Here is a 20,259-nt window from a genome sequence, read left to right as displayed (position 1 = left end):
TAACAATTTAATAATAATTTTAAAAAGATGTAAATCTGAACTGTTAAAGTATTAATCCAATGGTTAAAAAAAAAGAGAAAGAAAAAAGAAAGGTTCCGAACCGTGCATTTGGACAACACTTTCCTAGTCATGCACTGACAACAAAATGAAAACCTTTCCTGCTTCGCGTTTTTAAATCTATTTTTCTCTCATTCCTCTTCGGCTGGGCAGAATGACGTTACGATGTAAATATAACTGTCAAGGTGGGGGATATGGAAACCAGTTTCGGTAAGTGCCATACACTTATCAGATCTGAATCATTCATATCTTATTTGGATGGTCCAGATTTGATTTCTTTTTTTTTTTAATTTATTCAAAATAATTATTTTAATACATTGAGAATCTAAAATAGGGATGATCTTTTGACTATCATTCTTTTTAAAAATATTTTTTCTATTTAAAAATAATTAATTAAAGATTTCAAATTTGGATAATTCAAATGAGATATAGACGGTCCAGATCTGATGAGTTTATGATGCTCATCAAAATAATGAGTACCGAAACTGGTTCCGGGAGATATGTGACCGAAAGCACATAAGAGAATTGGTGTGGTTGTAATCGGTTACATAGATATCTTTCGTTCTAATACTCATATTTTATTTATTAAAATAATTAGAAATAAACAGTACATCCGGGTCATCCAAGTTTTAAAAGTCCATGTTTGAGCTATACCAATGTGACAAAGGAAAATCCTGAGCACTAGTTTGAACATTCTGATTTTGTTTGTGAACGCCACGTCAAAATGGTCCGGGAAATTCATTATTAAGAAATTAATGATTTTGCATTTGAATTGCAGGGTCGCTATGAGGTATGAACTAAGTAGCACTCTTGCTTTTTAATTATCAAGTCCTGAGATTTGATGCTTCTGTTATTCGAGCTACTTGCAATATCAAGGGAATTTAATTCTTATATGCGATGGGCCAACTTTTCAGTTTATCCTTATTGTTCTCGTTCTTTAAGACTAGTCTACCATTCTGGTAAAAAAAAAAAAAAAAGAGACTAGTCTAGCAGACTCAGATATCTATAAGAAATTTCTTTAGATAGGTTCTCCAACGTGAGTGAACAGTTGGAAGGACTACATTGGAGCTGCATTTGAACAAGATAAAAAGTCAGAAGCACATGCACATACGTATACAAGTGGCCTATAATAAGATGCAGACAAAATACCAAAGCCTCCCTTCAGACTAACTTCATATTGAAAAGTCTAGACAACCATGGGATTGGAGAGCACATGCGTTGACTAATTAATTATACCACAGGTGCGATGTAAAACCGACTACTGATAAGAGCAGTATTGTGCTGCAACCGGAGGTCCAAGATACGGCGCTCCTCTCACAACTAGGTCTGAAGGCAGAGGTATGGCCTCAAGCACGGCATAACCTGCGCACACGGGTCGTCTCAGAATCAGTGGAATAATGGATTGATGTGAAAGGGTAACACGAAGCAGCAGTGAAATACCAGAAGAAGGGAAAGGAAGAGGGAAGTCAGAGAAGTATGTGGAAGGCCTTCCAAAATCTTCAGAGTATGGCGGAGAGAGCACGTCCAGAATGGCGCATGGCGTCAACGCAGTGAAGCCATGGATGTTGCCTCCACTTGTGGGAAATAATATGGATGCCTCTTGTGGTGCTTTCATTATTCCATCTATCACTCTCCCTGCCAAACCTACCACACCCGGCCACAACGTTAATTCAAGCACTTGTTCAAGTTCCTTTGTTTCATGTTTGTCAGTGGAATTGGTTTTTTCTTAGGGCTTCATTTAGAATTTGGTCACGGATCGGTCTTAGTTCAGCAGGATAAACACTATAATGGCCAAATAGGGTCGGAATAGAGAAAGAGTAGCTAATTACACTTACATCTTTGGCTGGCAATGGCCTCGTCCACTTTGATCCAATCATAAGCTTTGACGTGAACTGAGCCATAGGGGAGTTTGCTTAGAACTGTCATTCCCGGATGATCATGCAGTGGAAACGTTTTTCCTGCTGGCAAACAGAACACTCCGATCTGCAACCATGCCTCTCAGTGTTATTTATCCAAGTGTCTTAACCATAGAAGCTAGTCAACAGGTGATGCTTTTGGTTTTGTTACTCACAGAGAAACTTTCACATTCGTGAATATGAATGTATGTAATCTCCGAGAAGCCTTGTCCACATAGCAATCCCCTGCTGCCTCCAGCTTCCTGGATAGCTATGGCAGAATCACGCGACCCAAACTCGTCGATCCCGACATCTTTAGCTTCGATTCTGTCTGCAAGTTATTAAATATATGTAAGTCACTCCATATATACAGGTCCATGTATATATACATGGGAATAGTTGTTATCAGACTATAAAAACGGGAAGACATTTAATAATCTAAGATGATAACCCACCAAGTTGGTTTTTCAGATGCTGGAGTTGGTGAAATGTTGGAAGCCCCTTCTGAGAAAATATAGCACGGCAATATTCGTAAACCACTTTTATTTTGCTCTTCTCCATCGTCTGGGTATATCTTTAGTTCTTGTGCGATGGCTAGCTAGTGCTTGAAATTTCAAAGCATCCTAGCAATGACTGATGACTTTAAATAGCTGAATTGTAATACAATGGGGGCAAAAAAAGAATTGTGAGCATAAGAACACGACAGAGAAAACTGTGGTGGCCTTATCTAAATAATATGTTACAGTGGGCTCCTATTTCGGTATTTGAAAGTGTTTATTTAGAAATAGACGCAGGACGTTGAGAGCGACTCGAAGAGTAAACGATGCTGGTAACAACTACGAAATATATATCTCTTTCAGATTGTAGGTTATTTCCGCACAGCATCATAATTGGATGGGATGAACAAACAATCGGTCCTCTAGTACTATCTCCTGTCCTAATTATAAGAACCAGTTGACTAATTTGAGAAGATTAAGGAAGTAAGTTGAGTTAGTTATTTGTCCTAAATAGGTGTTGTCTTTCCTAAAATATCCTTACTAATCAAGTGTATTGACTAGAACTATCATTGTTAGGACTATTTTGAAGAAAAAAAAAGTATAAGTATGAGAGACAGTGGATTGGGGTTTTATATTTATGACCAAAATAAAAGTTAAACAGAGTCTTATATTAAGGATCGAATGTAGTATAATTCACCAAGCCTGAAAAGATAATTCTATCTCATTGACGCAGAGGCTTGACAGGGATATATCTATCGGATTCCAATGAAAATAAAAGTGACAGGCCTTAGATCAAATCATCATCACAATGGACTATTTGCGCCATAGAGACCAAGACTTTGGTATTCATTGCTGAATAAGCAAAAGGCTAGATATAATTGGAAGTAAGAATATCGCATAAAGATATACTCTATATCTTTTGGTACGCAATATATGGACCGCCACTACGTCGAGAGGATGACTTCAGCTCATGGGGAACTGTTTATGTTCCACCAACACTTATTTGATTGGAGAACTGATGCTCCCATCCAACGATACCTTTTTTCAGGCGAAGCAAAACTTGACTTGTCGCAGTAATGCTGTTTTCCTGCGTCAACGTCGGCGTGGATGTGGGAATTGGGATCGTTGTGGGCAGATATTGAAATAAGCATTCTTCTTGCTCTCAACCGCTCATCCTATTACTGGAGATAGCACCAATTCATTCGCGTAGTCAAGTTCTGATAAAATATTTACACGTGATTAATACTTATCTTCCAAAATATTCATGATAGAAAATACAAATTGATTAGCCAGTATCCTTAACTTCTTGTCAGTAGATGCATTCTTTCTCATGGCATTAGATAGAGTGGGAAAATGAAAGGAAAAATACCGATTTACATTACAGCCACAGGTAGATTTTGATAACTCATATTGATTTATGTGTTTTTTTTTTCCAGAAAAATAATTATTTTATACTCTACTTTTCCCCACGACAGTTGACTGTGAATAGGGATAACTACTTTTGATCTTTAGGTGAAGATGTGGAACCAGTTTCTTTTTATTATGTTTTGAGTCCTGTTTGGGAGCGGTCACAAACTCAGAGTCAAAAGCTGAGATTTTTTTGTCTGCAATCGTGTCATTAATAAATTTTAATTCCACAAGGGATGCCGATTTCCCATTTTTCTCAAACGCTACCACTTTCTCTGGGGCCACATTGACATTGTGATCAGCCTATTATGTAAGTCCATTTGATTGCAACCCAGTCACTATGAGCAGGAGGAGGTGAGCTGTTGCCCAGGCTCCCTCACCTATACATATAATTGAAATAAATACAAATTCATTATATTTATACTACCTCTTGTCCTAATTATAATAGCCAATTGACTAATTTGAGGGGATTAAGAAAGTAAGTTGAGTTAGTTATTTGTCCTAAATAAGTGTTGTCAAGTGCATTAATTAGAACTATCATTGTTAGAAGGACTCTTTTGAAAAAAAATGTATAAATATGAGAGACAAAGTGGATTTGGATCTTATTTTTAGGACCAAAATAAAAGTCAAATAGGGTCTTATATTAAGGACCGGAGGTAGTATAATAGTAATCTGTTTGGCCAAAAGAGTCATATTTATTTATATAATAAATGAATCAATATATTATCAGCTGGGATCCCTGAGCAAAACAATGAAGTTAAATCAATGAGAAATGGGAATTGTTTCTTAATTAATCACTCCTCCGGAAGACCTAATTATTGAGTTGATTTTGGTCATAAATATAAGAATTATTTCTCATATTTATCAATTTTTTCTAAATTATCCTTATGGATATTCCCTCAACCATAATCAAACAGAAAAGGGAAGGAAGATATTAAAAAAGATGATCACGATATTTTAAAAAAAACATGTCATATTTTTTTATAATTAACTATTTTATCTAATCTAATCAAATTAGTTAAATATATCTTATACTGAGAATTAGACGAGTAACAGTTAATTTCATATTGTCCCGTTAAGTGTTTTTATTTCTTTACCCAAAAAAAAGAAAAGGAAGCGAAGAGCCAACAGAAGGGGATAAATGTACCCCAAAAAAGGACAGAAGGGGATAAGAAACAAGTGTAAAGCGAGGCCCACATGGTTTTGGAATTGGGCCATATTTTTTGCGGTGGGAGAACTGGGCCACTTGGAATATTGAATAAAGCGATCTCTGCATGGTTTCCTTTTGAGGACCCATTATTCAAATTTTGAAATGATGTTGTTTCGGCCGATGAACTCGATGTTAGAGATTCAAACTTTCCGCCACACGGTATCAAAACCCCGTGGTGAACAGCTGTCTCTTCTTCAGTTTCCTTCATTTTGTCTGTTTTTATTTAAATAAAAATAAAGGGAAAAGAAAAGCCACAACCCCACAAAAACAAAAGGAGGTACCTGTTTATTTGTTACAGTGGCGTGGGATCCAACGGCCCATATTGAGAGTTGGAAATTTTTAGACCAGCTCCTGAACGCAAAAATCGCTGTCACTATCCTCCACAAAATATTCGCCTCCCCCAATTGCCCTCTCAAAATCCACGCTCTCTTCCTTTTAACTCCGTCTCTCTCCTTCGCCCTCTCTCCCCTCTCGCTCAATCCCTAACCAAATCAAATCTCACCCCTTTCTCCCTCTCCTTTGATTCGACAATGGCGGCTGCTACCGCTCCTTCGCCTCGCGAAGAGTTCGTCTACATGGCCAAGCTTGCCGAACAAGCCGAGCGCTACGAAGAGATGGTCGAGTTCATGGAGAAGGTCTCTGCCGCCGTCGAGAAGGACGAGCTTACCGTTGAAGAGAGGAATCTCCTCTCTGTTGCCTACAAGAACGTCATCGGTGCTCGCCGTGCCTCCTGGCGTATCATTTCCTCAATCGAGCAGAAGGAGGAGAGCCGAGGGAACGAGGATCATGTCTCCATGATCCGCGACTACCGATCCAAGATCGAGGGTGAGCTATCCAACATCTGCGATGGGATTCTCAAGCTCCTCGACACTCGCCTTATCCCTTCCGCTTCTGCCGGCGATTCCAAGGTCTTTTATCTCAAGATGAAGGGCGATTACCATAGGTACCTTGCCGAGTTCAAGACGGGAGCCGAGCGCAAGGAGGCTGCCGAGAGCACTCTCACTGCTTACAAATCTGCTCAGGTAATTTTTTCCCCTTTCTGTTTTCTTGGGTGAATTTTTGTCCGTATTGCTGGGGTACTTTCTGCGACTGAATTTCTCCTCTGTTTGGTTTTTGTTGTCCATTCGGTGCTATGATTTTTCTTTGCATATTTTTACGAGATTAGCATTGTCTCTTTATTATTATGCATCTCATTGAATAGCATTTATTATACATATGGTTAATTCAGCTCCTACACCCCCTCCCTACCCAAAGAACAAAGATTAGCGTAGTTCATGATGCATTGTTTTTGTTGGGGCTTTCTTAGGAACAATTAAATCATTACGCTTTAAATTGCGTTTCTTGTGGACCTGCCGCTTCTTACTTCTAACTTACTGTTCTGTGTTTATGTGACGGTTGTTAAGATTCTACTCAGTCAATTCAATTTTGTTGCCGTGGGTTTACATTTATATTAAACGTTTGTGCATTAAACATTGGAATTGTTTGATCCCGACGCTTGTTCGTTGGTCTAGTCCTTTTAAGATTTGAAGGATTCTGATTCTGATCTTTTTCGTACTTTCTACATTATCTAACTTTAGAAATCCTGCACTTACGAAATCTTTATGTCCATCTTACCCTGCAGGATATTGCAAATGCCGAACTGCCTCCGACTCATCCGATTAGACTCGGTCTTGCTTTGAACTTTTCTGTCTTCTACTATGAGATTCTTAACTCTCCGGACCGTGCTTGCAACCTTGCAAAACAGGTTAGAGCTGGAGGATCTGCTTATCATCTTCTGTGTGTTGTTTTATGTTTGTCATTTGAATCAATTTGTTTGATCTTCGATGCGGGAAGCCAGAAAATGACGCTCATGCCATGGAAAGTGCTTTTATTTAATGCCCATAAATGGGAACCACTTCCGTTGCAACTTCATCTTTGCTTTTTCTTATTGTTAAAGGAACCTTGCTGCTAGGTTACTGCTAAATACTGTATATTCTTTGTACTTATTTTTTGGTTCTTTCTTGAATGGCGAAAGCATTGTTATGAAGCAGCAAGGGCACAACTCAATTGTGACTATTATTGGTTGTGTCTTATACTGTAATTATTTTTATTGAATTGTTGAATTATAAGGGATTTGTATATTTTTCCTATTTGATAGGCCTTTGATGAGGCAATAGCTGAATTGGATACACTGGGAGAGGAATCATACAAGGATAGCACTTTGATCATGCAACTTCTTCGCGATAACCTTACCCTCTGGACCTCTGACATGCAGGTAATGTTATTGAGTTTTGCCATACCCCTCTGGATCTCATCACTTTATTACATGATTAAAGTTTACTTAACCTGTTTGTTAATTTGGTTTCATTTTGTGATCGGATTTCAGGAAGAGGGAGCAGACGAAATCAAAGAAGCAGCAGCTGCTCCTAAACCTGACGAGGAAAAGCAGTAAAAAAATAATTTACTATCAAGTAGAATTGAACTTCACCTCTACATGTTTTTGAAGGGAGAAGTTGTTTGTCGTTAAGTTCGACGCTACAGATATTTTAGGCATTCATGTCTGTGATGAATTATGGATGTACTGGGCCCTTTTAGTCTGTCCTTCCATTGTTTACTTGTTTTTGAATCTATTTTCTTGTGAACATCGCGCGGTTTAATCATATGCAAGTGGAATTTCAAGGTTCTATTCTATCTCCTCCATCGAATGGGATCTATTCTGAATGGGGGAATATTGGCAATGGGCCAATAAAAGGGGGGTCCTGGCACATGCAACTTTATGGAAAAGAAAAGAATGCTTGCTATATTGGCTAATAAATTAACATTAATTGTTCTGACGTGACCAAAAATAACATTCGCATCTACATAACCCCGCGAAGCTTTTTGGGTGCCAATTTGAGAAATGTTTGTTGGAATAATTGAGAATTACAAGTTAGTTAATGTATGCTGTTTCTGCTATCATCAAAGGCGGCGAATCAAGAATTTAAAAATTTGTAAGGAGGTTTATGTAGTTCAAAAGTAAAAATGTTTACATATATTCTTTTAGTTAATCTAGTTTCTCAAGACAATTATGTGGCGTTATGACTGTGACATTTAAAAATGAGTTTACGTGAGGGTTAGACATTAAAATTGTTTATATGCATGAACTATAAAACCAGAAATTATTTCTCTTATGCTTTTCTCTCTCTCTTTTTTGTTCCTCCTTTCCCACGCAAGTCTTCTCTTATTTCATTGTTTTTTTTCCCCCTAAAGCCTTATATTTGAGGCAATTATATTCAAAACACTGTTAGGCACTAAATATAAGTATATATCTTAATAAGAATTTAAACTTTGATTTTTTATATTATGAGGGATTAATTCTTTTTGCTAGACCCAGCATCCATTAGTTTTTGCATAGGTTTTCGCTTTTTTTCTTGGTAATTCTAATCCTCTGGTACTATTGTGGTTTGACATTAAAGGTGATTAGCTGAGAATAAACACACAAAATAAAGAATAAGGAAATTTTGATAATCAAATATGAAGATTAAGAAGGTTGAGAGACTCAGATGTTGAGGATGAAAAAAGAAACTGTGAACGCCCACCGAAGCAAGTAGTGCTTGTGCCTCCGTGGTCGACAATTTTAAGTTAAGAGAGCCACGACTGAAAGGCCAAGAAGGGAAGGTGAAGCTTATGGATTTCGTTGCCCAGTTCTTGGGATTTTCAGCTAGAATTGGTGCATTTATTTGGTGTATCGCTCATTTTTAACCACGTCCTAATCTTGACAATTATGTCCAAGTCAATTGCTAACACATGGAGCCACTCATTTGTGGTCGTGGCTTGTACCTCCCAATAAAATCAAGCTCGAGCAATTCATTAGTGGAGATAACATCATATTTTACTTGAAATGGACTAAACATATTCGCATCATATGAGATGCAGTCTTATTAATAACATCAACGCTCACTTTAGGCTGCTTCCCTCTGCTTTCCCTCGGTGACTTAAGATGCCTTATTCAACGGTTGCCTTGCCTTGATTTATGATTAAGTTTTTGAGCTTAGGATGCGTCCATGTGCCTTACTTCAAAGTTCTTGTACACCATATCAAGCATCATTTTAATAGAAAAAAGATGCAATGTAAAAAAGAAAAGGTAGAGAAATTAACTAGAAGCTTCAAACTCCACATCTCTATTTTTCCAAATTAAATTCATTAAAATTTATGGAAACAACATAGTTTGATTAATTCAGTCTTGCCCAAAATCATGCACACAAATCAATTTAGTAAACTCTGGTGTTCTTCTGTTCTCTTTGCCATGTAATTTCCTCTAAGTCGTTAAGTAACTGCCACATGCATTGGTATGGCTCCTTCTTGATTTCAATTTGCTGGAAATAGTAACAAAGTATAACTTCAATCTTTCTTTGGTCGACCTCAGCATTACTAGCCGTTGAACTGAGGAAACCCAATTATAGCCTCGTGAAAGACGAGAAGCAGAGCATAATGAGGCTTTTGGTACAGTTGGGTAGTTTCGGCAACAAATGGTAATTTGGTCTGTCTTTCTTTCTTTCTTTATTCATGCAACTAGACATTTGCCCTTTAATGTTGTATGAAATTTGATAGAAGTAACTAATGATGAAAGTATTATATCTACAAAAAGACTCTTCTGTCATCGAACCGAGAAAATTAGTACGCATTAAATTTGTTGGCAATAAATTTTGAACTTCCATAGAACTAAGAGAAGGTCCTTTTTCATATCATGATTCCACTTCCATGAAATGGTATAGGCAACGGAAAAGCGCACTCTCCATCGATCTCCCAAGGAGAGTGCCAGTGATTGATTGGCGGGGTGATATTCAGCGCTTCACATCTGAACTCTGAATCCAGAAACCGTAACTCAGCAGAAAAAACTGGAGGACCCCATATCTAGAACCAATTCTCAGTACTCATCAATCACCATATCAAGAGTCGATGGCACATACGAATTGTTGGTGTGACTGATGCACGAGGACCCCACTATAATCCACACTCACGGTATCGAGTTTTTTGTTTTTGTTTTGCATAATACAATTCAGATCGGTGCTAATAATTAAATATTACTTTCAGCTTCAATTATAAAACCTCATTTGCAGTGAACAAATAAAATCTTACACTTAGAAGCGGAGATAATATTCCGTCAGCAGCACATTTTACGCATGTCATGTAAGGACTCCCAAGATTTCGGTCGACAATGGAGAATTACTATCCTGTTCCTGATAACATGTTAAAATTCAGCAAAAACAGTTGAGCCCCATCAAGAGTCAACAGTAAGGATAAGCACCCGAAAATCTGTCTCAAACCCTTCTTGCCAGACGGAAGTTGGCCAATGATTGAGTGCCCATCATTACATTTTTGCATATTGCAGTCCCCAACACATGGATAATTGAGTTAGCCAGGCTTTCGGCTTCAGAGGCGTCAGTCAGCAGCGAGGCAGCAACATGGGGGACCATGAATAAACTGGTTCAGTAATTCCAGAACCAGATTGATTGCCTGAACCCAAATGATTAGGTCTGGCTATGCTGTTTAAAGAATGCCAGAAAATATAACCGCGAGGAATTCGATATAACAGAGATTTCAGACCAACATTATCATATATTGAAATCGTAATGCATCAACTTTCCACCGTATTTGTATGGCTTGTAAACCCCCCCCCCCCCCCCAAAAAAAACCAAAATCCCAAAAATGCATAAACATAACAAAGATTTTTCTTTTAGAATGCCTTAGACGCCCCATTTACAGACTAAAGTATGCAATGGTGGGCTAGTTCCACTTCCAGTCCCACCACTAGAAAATGAATAAACCCCATTCCCTGTGCCTAAAAGCCATGTACAAGAGCCACAAAAAAACATATTCTAAACCCTAACCAGTAATATTTTTCTGACCAGTCTTGCCCTTAGCTCACGAAGTGCTCGTTCAGAGGCCTCTCCATGTAGGGCTTGGAAGAGGTACTGTAGGCGAAAGGGGAAACTGGGGAAACCCTAGTTGACCCGACGATGGCGAAAACAGAAGAGTTGGGGAAAGCAGGGGGTAGGGCGATCTCGGGGAGTTCAAGCATCCAAAAGGGACCGGAGACGACGGCGTCTGAAACTGCGACTGCGATTGTGCCCCTGCTGTTGTTTGCGAAGAAGCAATGTGCTGAGGCTGCGATCGTGGTTCCGGCTGAGGCTGTTGCGGAGTAAAGTTGTTCCAGCGAGGCGAGACCAGAGGAGCTAAGGGCGAGAATCCCGAGAACTGCTTGGAATTAGAATCGACGTTGGACACTGAATTCTGCAGATAGCGCATGTATGCAGAGACAGGAGACTCAGCGGCTGCGTGGACGGTTGGAAACGGTGGAAGAGGAGATAACGGCGCGAGGGGTCTTCCAAAGCCTGAGAAATTGTTGACGGGAAACGCGTTGACGGCGTTGTTGGGGATTGCCGAGTGAGGGTTCACAGTGGGTGGTTGAGGAGGGGGTACAGCGCTGTTTAGCAACGGGGGCGGGCGATTGCTAATCTGCGCGAGGGGAGGAGGGCGAATCCGCTGCAGGCGAGAACTTGGGGGTTTGGGCTGCTGAATAGGTGGGGGAGTAGACATGCGCTCGTGAGCAGGCGAACCCGTGAGCTTCTGAACCACATCTCTGAAATCGTTCTTGTTGATGTTGTACACGGGGGGCTGATTCTGCAAACCCTGTTGCGGCTGCGGCGGCGGAGGCGGAGGCGGAGGCTGCTGCTGTGACGGATTGTGGCTGAAGCTATGGTTTTGTTGTTGATTTTGGGAAGAATCGAAGGTGGGCTTTTTAGCACCGATGGGCTTGGAAATCTTGTGAGAAAACTTGTTAAGTTGCCTGAGATATTGATCTCTGCTATTATTGCCGGTGGAGTTTGCGTTACCGCTGCTGCCTATGGCCGTAGTAAAAGTAGCATTACGAGAAGATTCAGCAGAGGATGGACAGCTTTTATCCATCACAACAAAACTTTGTAGATCCAAAAATCTCAGCCTCGGCTTAGACTTTAGACTCTAGAGCAAAGGTACGCCGGTGTGAGTTTGTGTGGTTGTTTGGTGGGCTTCCTCTGATCACAGAACGGCGAGTAGGGACAGAGCACGGAGAAGATTATATGGAAATGATTTTTAACTCGCAGTGCTCGAAGCTGTGGTCAAAATCGCAAAATAAATCGCATTTTTCACTAATGAAAGAAAAAGATGGAATCTTATGGCTGTCTCGCTGCTTGTCTTCTGCGCGATACGGGCTTTAAGTTAAAAGAAGAGAGGAGACACCAACAGCAAAAGAAGGGAAAGCCAGGAAAACACTTATCATATTTCTCTCTTCAAGGTTGATTAATTATTAATATAATGTTCCTATATGCTAATCAACGAATGAACCTTTCCCTTGGACGCACTGTGAAAGGCGGGGCGTCGGGGGCAGAGGCGAACTTGAAAAAGAAACAGTTTATTTTATTTATTCATTTCTTTTATGACTGTGGTAGCCCTAACGCTGGGGCCAGCGATTCAGAGGCCAAGGCTTGAAAATGGGCCACGGTCATTAATCTCTATGGCTGGTCAAAAGCGGTACTACTCTATGATTGGAGCAATGTCTGAACTTTGAAAGTTTGAAGCATCGAGCACGATCGACGTGCCTTGCCTTGGCTCCTAGCGTACTATAGACTTGACCACGGAATCTCAGATCATGTACGTCCATGAATTAAGCATAAGGAGCAACCAAGGGAGATAATGAATCTCCACTCCAAGTTCTCTACTGCATCCCCAGATCATGTGGCCCTGGTTTCACCTTTATTAAACAGGGAAGGTCGTTGCGATTATGAGTTATTAAACAGGAAGGTCGGTGCGATTATGAATTAATTTTAGGCCAGAATAAGAGCATTTTTACTATTAGGCACCCCATGGAATAGGACCATTGTGTGTTGTTTGGGGCGAGTGTGGAGGCGGAATTAAGTATTTTAAGTACGTAATTAATGGCGCTAGTGAATTTCCAAAACCTGCTTGGATTCCCTGTTACGGTCAAAAGGCAGTCACACTGCACTGTGCTGGTCAGTGATTCTATTGTGGATCCTTCTTTCCAAACTTCCAATGAGCTTTTGACTCCACATTCATCATTGCCTCTAAAATTCTCTCCGGAGTAACCGGTTTCAGGAAATTAAATAAAGCCATAAAGCTGCAAAAGGGCCAAAAAAAAAATCATCATAGGAATAATGAAACAATATAATAAAAAAATAATTAATAAAAATCTATTTTTTGTTATTAAATTTAAAATTTATAACTAGAACTGGAAGTATGATATTTTCTCCTTCCCTACCGTGTCAGTCGCGCGCGGCGCGTCCCCATCCTAGCCAGCCTTCCACCTTTTGATATTTTGTAATTTTGTTGATGAACAAAAGGTTCCGTCATGAGTTCATACTGAAGAAAGGCAGGATACTCATATAGCTTATCTTTTTGGATTTTATTATATTTCCCTTGTGAATTATATTCCTTCTTCGCCATTTTCCCAGCTAGTAGTATTAATGATTTGTTTATTCATCAGGAAATATTTTATTTTGAGTGGGGAGCTTTTAACTGGATTCTAATAGCATCCTATTCTATAATCTCGTTGCTGTGCAGTTATCTTTGCTTTTGAATAAAAAACTTAAATAAGTGATTACACTCCTCTCTTTCAAAAAAAAAAATTGAATTTATTGTTCTTTTAGGCCGCAACATGCTGCCACTAGTATATATTTGGTGAAACAAAATTATACATACTGATATATAAATGTTACTCAAATTAAACAGAAAAGGGGGAATAGATGAGAGCGACTATAAAATTTCAGTCCACTGTGACTGTTCCAGTCAACAAAATTTGTAAAAGCCAATCCATATCCAGAATACTCTTTTTATCCGGGGAGCCACTATCGTCACGAAAGTGATTGGTAGCCACAAGAAGACTTTTGGGGAGGAAAGGGCCGGAACCATAATTATATAAGGTCGTGGGGGATGCTGACAAAACTGAAACGTGAGTTTTATTTTTTTTTAATACACTGCAAATTCTATAAGCATTTTAATGATTTTATAATGGATAGCCAGCCAATCAAGCTAGCGTTGAAGATATATGAGAAATGCCAAAGCGGTTAGTGGCGGGGCAGACAAATCCCATTTCAGCCCGAGAAGATAAATATGGCCACTCATGGAAGTTGAAATAGAAGGGCCGATATATATAACATCTTTGAGCAAAAACGCAGAATGTGGCCCACCGTTCATATGATTGAATTTGAAACTGCCGTAGCTTACTCTTAACCTACTGTTTCTCTGTTGACTGAACAAAGAAATCACCACTTTATGGCAGCGTATGTATTGGGCGTGTTCAAGGGGCAACCGCGATAGAATCTCACGCATTGGCCTCATAGTTTATGCATCTCATTGGTTTTATTATACAGTATATTGTATTGTTTTTGTTTATGCATCTCTATGTCTGTAATGACAATATGGTTGTGGTGCAGCGCTTTGGCCCTGGCCTGCGTCTCTCTGTGTGGCTTTTTTTTACTGTTCGAATGTTCAATTTTTTTCAAGTGATGATGGCGAGGTTTCTCGTGCGCCTTTTGTTTTCCTCCCCCCATCAGTCGTTTTGCGTATAGTAGATTATGAAATGTACTTAAAAATACCTCAAACTCCTAACTTTTCTAACATGCTTTTAATTATTAGATGTAGCTTGATTTTTCCAGTGAAGTTAGACTGCTCTTCACATAGTTCGTGATGCTTCACAAGCTAAGAAAGTATGGTTGAGATTAGCCAAACCACACATGCTTAATAACCTTTGATTTATACGTGCAGGACTGGATAATGTGGGAGCCAGGAAATGAAATGGGAAGCGGATGGGCCTAGAAATAACCTCGGCAAAGAATATAGGCTTGAACTTGTTGGCTGTTACAGAAGAATAGATGCCACAAAATGTATTTTCCAGATCGATATAAGGGCACTAACGTGGTGTTTCTGTCCACTCAAATTGTATCAGGGGACTTAAAACTTGGAGATTGAAGGGGGAAATTGGCCAACGGAGTTTGCAAGAGAGAGGGCAATGGCTGAACGCATCTGACCCTGACTGGGCGAAACTTGATGTTGATCGTTACCTATAAAAGCACGTGCGTAGAGAAGATAATGCGTATACAGACTGAATTGCAAGTTTTGCTCATAACATCGACACGGCATCTACGGTTTTGAAGGAGCCTTCTTGGGTACTTTGTTTGGATCTTATCGGTTCTTTGCAGGGTATAAAGCCTCCCCTCCGGAAAAAAAAAAAAAAAAAACAGAAGAAAAAGAAGAAGTAACGTACTTTCTTAGTCACTGTTTTTAAACTATTGATTAAGGGTTTGTATATAAGGATTTTAAACTGTTTTTTTTTTTTTTTGGGTTGGCATCAGGTTCATTTAATTGAAAAAACTGAGTCACAGAGCCAACTTGTTGGTTTCTATCCAGAAAAGAGTGCTTGGACATACCAAAGGCAGTTCTAGAAGCCGTAACAACGACGCTAGTTCGTGTTTTTTTTTTTTTTTGTGACGGGGCTTATTAGCCGGCGAAGCAAGAGAGTGTTTTTCTCATGAGGTGTTTGGTAACCTTCAAACTATGGTTTCAGAAATATTTTTATGTAAAACGAAACAAATTTTTCACATATTTATTTCGTAAACCGTAAAAACACTTTTGAAATTATAGTTTAGTTTTTATCAAACACCGCTTTGGTTATTATTAGTATCATCTTTTTATCTGGACTCTCACACAAACAGACAGACGGAGAGTCAGATGTTGCTTCGAGTTTTTTTTTTTTTTCATTTAAAAGATAATTTGAATATTTCAGTGATCATTTATATATTAAATATCTATTAGATTTATTTATGAATTATGAGCACAAAAGTGAATTTGGGATGTTTTCAGTATGGCCAGAAACAAGGTGAAAAAAATGCTTGCTCATTCAAACTAGTTGTAATTTTTACGATCATTCACAATAAAATATTTGTTATTGGTTGTTATAACAATTAATGACAATATATTGGTAATTTTTTTCCCAACATATTGGTATTTTAGTTTTTTTTTTTCCAGCAACATATTGGTATTTTAAACTCTCTGTTGCTCGAGGAATCAGATAAAATATCAAACTGCTTTGTTGTGGGGAAGATACAAAAGCAGGAAATGCATTGGAATGCTTGCAATAATGTTTGGGCTTGTATCAAAAATTTGGGCTTGGAGCTGTGAGCCCATTTTAATTGACTCATAGTGGCGCTGGAGAACTGAAAAACCCGGTTCATGTCATCCTTGTATTCAAATTTACGCAACGGATCGCCAAGCTTGACTGCAACTGGGTCAGATTTTTCTGGACCTTAATTAAAAAGGACTGCCCTTATCCTGTGTGCGCGCTAGGTCGGCCGAAATAAAAAGGGACTGTGTGGGGAGAGCCCTAGCTAGGGATGGTGGGTCCGATTCCGCTTTTAGGGTCTTGGATCTTGGTATGGAGGACTGCTGTTGTTTCGGGTTAAATTGCTAGTGTGGGCCCCGTAATCACCACCGTCAGCTTTTCAGTTTTCACCGAGGCAGTAGCTAGCTGGGTAAATTTTTGGCCCTCGACCTTAGCTCTCCAACCCCAGTTCGATCCCAAAACTGATTCTGTTCTTGTCTTCCTCTCTTTTTTGTTTTGGCCGCCTCCTCCCTTACCTCCTCACTGCGGGTTGCCCTCCTTCATCAATGGCGGAAGCTACGGCAGAAAAATCCTCTGCTCTTGCTGAGGTACTCGTTCATTTCTCTTTTGCGGCCATCCATGTGGATTGTTTACTTTAGTCCTCTTGAATTAATGTTTGTCAGTTATGTGTTTCATGTTGATTCCACCTTCCAAAATGTTCATGGGCCATCGTTTTCATCTGAATAAGTTTTGATTCTGGCGGATCAGTGAGGGTTTATGCGGGAATTATTTCCGCGGAATGATTTTTATGTAAGCTGTTTCATCGATACCCTTCCCAAGTTTCACCCATTTGAATAGGGAAAAAAAATCGAACCTTGATTTAATCTGGTAACAATTTAGAGCTCTGGTCTGGGAATTGGTTGGTTTAATTTGTACTCAAGTCAATTATTCTATCTTGTTCGATTTGTCTCTTGAAATAACTAACGACCTCCCACATGAGAATCTTATACTCGATCGCTAGCATGATTATACATGTTCATAATGCTCAAAATGAAAACAAGGGTCTTCTTTTCTTGATGCATTTGTCTTTTGCTGATCGAAGCCAGCCATGGCGTAGTCGTTTAATGGTTAAGAATAAAATATCAGGTTGCCTTCCAGAAATTATATGCGGTGTCATGCGCATAAGTTCAAGCCTCTATAATGGCCTATCAATGTTATTCTAGAGATATTTGCCAGGTTTAATCTGCTTGATCCTTATTGCCCTCTGTATTCTAACCTGTCTTCTATATACCTGTTCATTGAGTAATGAGATCGGCAAAAGAATCGGTTAATTTAAATAAATTAACATGCGGGAATTTGAAGACTTTCCTCATGCTTAGTGTCTTAGTAGCAGACTTTATTGCCTAATCTGTTTCCATAATTGATTGCTTGGTCATATCCTATATTCACCTTATATGGGCAATTGAGAAACGGGAGAATCAGATTTATCTTGTGGATATTTGACCCACTAATGGGTCTGGAAATATTAAATACATTGAAATACAAGTTCCGGTTGAACATGTTTTTTGCATAACTTGTTTCTATCTTTCCAGCAGCCCAGTGACTGGTGGAGACGTTGAACGCTTTCTATCATCAGCTGAAAGTCAATCATTTGGACTGTTTTATTTGCTTTCTTTGACACTAGCTGATCGGTCTATTCTTGTCATGAGTCAAGACACGTTTGCATACACTAAACATCTTTTTCTCCCCTTACTCCTGGATCTGCAGCAATATTTTGTGAAGGAAAATGAGGAGAAAACAGAAACAAGCACAAAATCCGTGGAGGTCAAAGAAGTTGAAGCCCCTAAGGAGATAGCTTCTCAAGAAGCCATTGCTGAGAAGACTGTGGAAGCAGCCACTGCAGTTGCCCCCGCGGTTACTGAGGAAAGCAGTGAAGTCGTTCCAGCTGCTGAAGAAAGCACTGAATCCAACTCTGATGCTTCTGAAGGAAGCAACAATGCAACTACAGAGCAAAATAGTGAAAATACTGATGAAAACTCGAGTGAACCAGAAGCAGCAGAAGAAACCCCACAAATCAAGGTTGCATTTACTTAGCCTAATGTGATTCCTCTCAAGAATAGCAACCTATTTTCATAGTGAGAATGCTTTTTAATTTCATTTTGGTTTTGCTTATTCTTATTTGTGTTGTCGTTTCCAGCTTGAGACTGCTCCAGCTGATTTCCGCTTCCCAACTACAAATCAAACTAGGCATTGCTTTACTCGATATGTTGAGTATCACCGGTGAGCCATAGTCTTTTGCTTTTTGTTTTGATTAAGCTTATTTTTCACACTTTCTGAATAACTCATCATATTATGTTTTACAACCTTATGATACCTGTGTAGATGCGTAGCTGCTAAAGGAGAAGGTGCCCCAGAATGTGACAAGTTTGCAAAATATTACCGTTCTCTCTGTCCTGGGGAATGGGTATGTATTTCAACAGGCATTCAACGTGATTAATCACTCGCTAGTGCTAATGGGCAGCATTAGGATCTATTCATCTGTTTAGATTGCTTTGCCTGCATGCATATCTTGCTTTATGATTCTATGTCCAGTATCTTTCTAACATTAGAGGGAGAATCTTTAGGATTAGATACATTGACATAGCTCCTTCACGCAAAGCCTACATCTCTGTGGAGCTCAGTCTGCATTTTTTTTCTCTTGCTTAAACCTCAAGTCTTTTCCCTTTCTTCTCTCTTCCCTCTATTAACTTCCCAGCCCGACCCTAAAATCTTATGACTTGAGGTTACATTCTGATCTCCTATAGTGACAACTTGCCCTAGTTTGCTGTTAGATTATATGGATACGCATATATATAAGATGGCTAGATCAAAAGATTTTATAAGTCAGGTTAGGGGGTGTTTGGATGGAAACCAAACTATGGTTTCAGAAGTGCTTTTACGGTTTACGAAATAAATATATGGAGGAGTTTGCCTCGTTTTGCGAAAAAGTCCTTCTGAGAAGCACTTTTGAGGGTTGCCAAACACCTCCTAAGTAATCAATTTATATGAAATTGCACTACTCATAAATCATAAATAATCATGCGTCTTACCTTAGAATTTTTGCAAAGCATGCGACGCAATCTATTAAATTTTGAATTAGATATATATGCTTTGTTATGATAAACCCTGCGATGTCAATTTTGAATTAGGGATGTCTTGTCAAGTTGAATAAATGTAACTATCTTGTAGACTTGTACATCCTGCAAAAGCTTGAATATCTTTAACTCTGTTTCCTTTGCTGCCGCTAATTCAAGATCGAAATGCGGGGCTGACATTTGCTTTTGTGCATGTATGTGTTTACCAGATTGACAGATGGAATGAGCAAAGGGAGAACGGAACATTCCCTGGTCCTCTGTAGGATGTTGCTTCCCCGAAATTATCTACACAAGTCTCCTGCTTCTGTCACATTGAAATTGTTATTCGGCTTCACATAAAAAAATCTGCTGAGAGATCCAAACTCTCAACCCCATGGGGCATGTTGAATGTTATACAATCAATCAATAAGAAATTTTGACTATCTATTTGAACTAGCTTGAGTTCGAATACGGATGCTTTCGTTGCTGATAAAGAGTCGATTGACTGTTTTGAATTATCTTAAAATTCCAGTTCCTATTCAGATTTTTTTTTTTTTCAATTTCTGCACCACCGGGTTAATGCAACCCAAGAAACAAACCTTGGAATACGTTACATTTGATGGTTGATTTTACAGTAGTTAGGAACCTTTTAAATGGGGGTCATGGTTGGACCGAGGAGGAGAAACGCATGTGGGTGTGTGGCAAGTAGAGAAGTGACGTATCATTCACAAGCTCATATGCACTAATGCATTAATGATTGTTGGTGAATTTAAGCTTGGAAGAAAGGTAGGATGACGTGAAAATTCGGAACATTTTTCAATGATTGTGTTAGTTCTCGACATGCTAATAGTCGGCGCTTCGCTAAGGTATGCCTGAGGCCGAGGTCCTGGGAGTCTTTCCCAATATGAAGTGCGTTTTACAATATTAAGAGGAGCCTTTCCCATCATGTGAATGTCTGATGTGTCCT

General features: G+C 39.2%; 4 protein-coding genes across 5 annotated transcripts; 2 read left to right on the top strand and 2 right to left on the bottom strand.

The window, feature by feature from the left end:
- Positions 1-1,315: 1,315 nt before the first annotated feature.
- LOC114716526 (plant cysteine oxidase 4-like) lies at positions 1,316-2,513 on the bottom strand. Its single transcript, XM_028901523.1, has 5 exons — positions 2,408-2,513; positions 2,129-2,283; positions 1,912-2,040; positions 1,498-1,747; positions 1,316-1,419 (listed from the first exon to the last, which is right to left on the bottom strand). Exons 1-5 carry the CDS (start codon positions 2,511-2,513, stop codon positions 1,316-1,318), a joined length of 744 nt encoding a protein of 247 aa, XP_028757356.1.
- A 2,971-nt stretch (positions 2,514-5,484) lies between these two features.
- On the top strand, positions 5,485-7,724 carry LOC114716539 (14-3-3-like protein). 2 transcript variants are annotated; one of them, XM_028901545.1, is made up of 4 exons: positions 5,496-6,088; positions 6,688-6,810; positions 7,204-7,320; positions 7,432-7,724. In XM_028901545.1, exons 1-4 carry the CDS (start codon positions 5,597-5,599, stop codon positions 7,495-7,497), a joined length of 798 nt encoding a protein of 265 aa, XP_028757378.1. In that variant the 5' UTR covers positions 5,496-5,596; the 3' UTR covers positions 7,498-7,724. The 2 variants fall into 2 exon arrangements, with proteins under 2 accessions (XP_028757376.1, XP_028757378.1); XM_028901543.1 differs by having other exon boundaries at positions 5,485-6,088; positions 7,204-7,705.
- Positions 7,725-10,623: 2,899 nt separating this feature from the next.
- LOC114716538 (VQ motif-containing protein 9-like) lies at positions 10,624-12,331 on the bottom strand. The gene has a single exon (XM_028901542.1). It carries the CDS (start codon positions 11,991-11,993, stop codon positions 10,965-10,967), a length of 1,029 nt encoding a protein of 342 aa, XP_028757375.1. The 5' UTR covers positions 11,994-12,331; the 3' UTR covers positions 10,624-10,964.
- Positions 12,332-16,650: 4,319 nt separating this feature from the next.
- On the top strand, positions 16,651-19,810 carry LOC114716554 (cytochrome c oxidase subunit 6b-1). The gene is made up of 5 exons (XM_028901571.1): positions 16,651-16,787; positions 17,947-18,258; positions 18,377-18,459; positions 18,562-18,643; positions 19,523-19,810. The coding sequence occupies exons 1-5, from the start codon at positions 16,746-16,748 to the stop codon at positions 19,574-19,576; spliced, it is 573 nt and encodes a 190-aa protein (XP_028757404.1). The 5' UTR covers positions 16,651-16,745; the 3' UTR covers positions 19,577-19,810.
- Positions 19,811-20,259: the final 449 nt, after the last annotated feature.

This window comes from Neltuma alba, unplaced genomic scaffold (assembly GCF_004799145.2).
Source record: "Neltuma alba isolate B1F8T4 unplaced genomic scaffold, ASM479914v2 tig00011679_pilon, whole genome shotgun sequence".
In the NCBI taxonomy this organism is placed as follows: Eukaryota; Viridiplantae; Streptophyta; class Magnoliopsida; order Fabales; family Fabaceae; genus Neltuma; species Neltuma alba.
The sequence above is the reverse complement of the archived record's forward strand: the minus strand, read 5'-3'. Positions and strand labels throughout refer to the sequence as shown.

Coding starts and splice junctions, on each gene's coding strand:
- LOC114716526 (XM_028901523.1), bottom strand. CDS start 2,513: ATGGAGAAGAGCAAAATAAAAGTGGTTTACGAATATTGCCGTGCTATA. Junction 2,284..2,407: donor GCATCTGAAAAACCAACTTG/GTGGGTTATCAT, acceptor AATAACTTGCAG/ACAGAATCGAAGCTAAAGAT. Junction 1,748..1,911: donor ATTGGATCAAAGTGGACGAG/GCCATTGCCAGC, acceptor CATGAAACAAAG/GAACTTGAACAAGTGCTTGA.
- LOC114716539 (XM_028901543.1), top strand. CDS start 5,597: ATGGCGGCTGCTACCGCTCCTTCGCCTCGCGAAGAGTTCGTCTACATG. Junction 6,089..6,687: donor CTGCTTACAAATCTGCTCAG/GTAATTTTTTCC, acceptor CTTACCCTGCAG/GATATTGCAAATGCCGAACT. Junction 6,811..7,203: donor CTTGCAACCTTGCAAAACAG/GTTAGAGCTGGA, acceptor CCTATTTGATAG/GCCTTTGATGAGGCAATAGC.
- LOC114716538 (XM_028901542.1), bottom strand. CDS start 11,993: ATGGATAAAAGCTGTCCATCCTCTGCTGAATCTTCTCGTAATGCTACT.
- LOC114716554 (XM_028901571.1), top strand. CDS start 16,746: ATGGCGGAAGCTACGGCAGAAAAATCCTCTGCTCTTGCTGAG. Junction 18,259..18,376: donor AAGAAACCCCACAAATCAAG/GTTGCATTTACT, acceptor TGTCGTTTCCAG/CTTGAGACTGCTCCAGCTGA. Junction 18,460..18,561: donor CGATATGTTGAGTATCACCG/GTGAGCCATAGT, acceptor ATACCTGTGTAG/ATGCGTAGCTGCTAAAGGAG.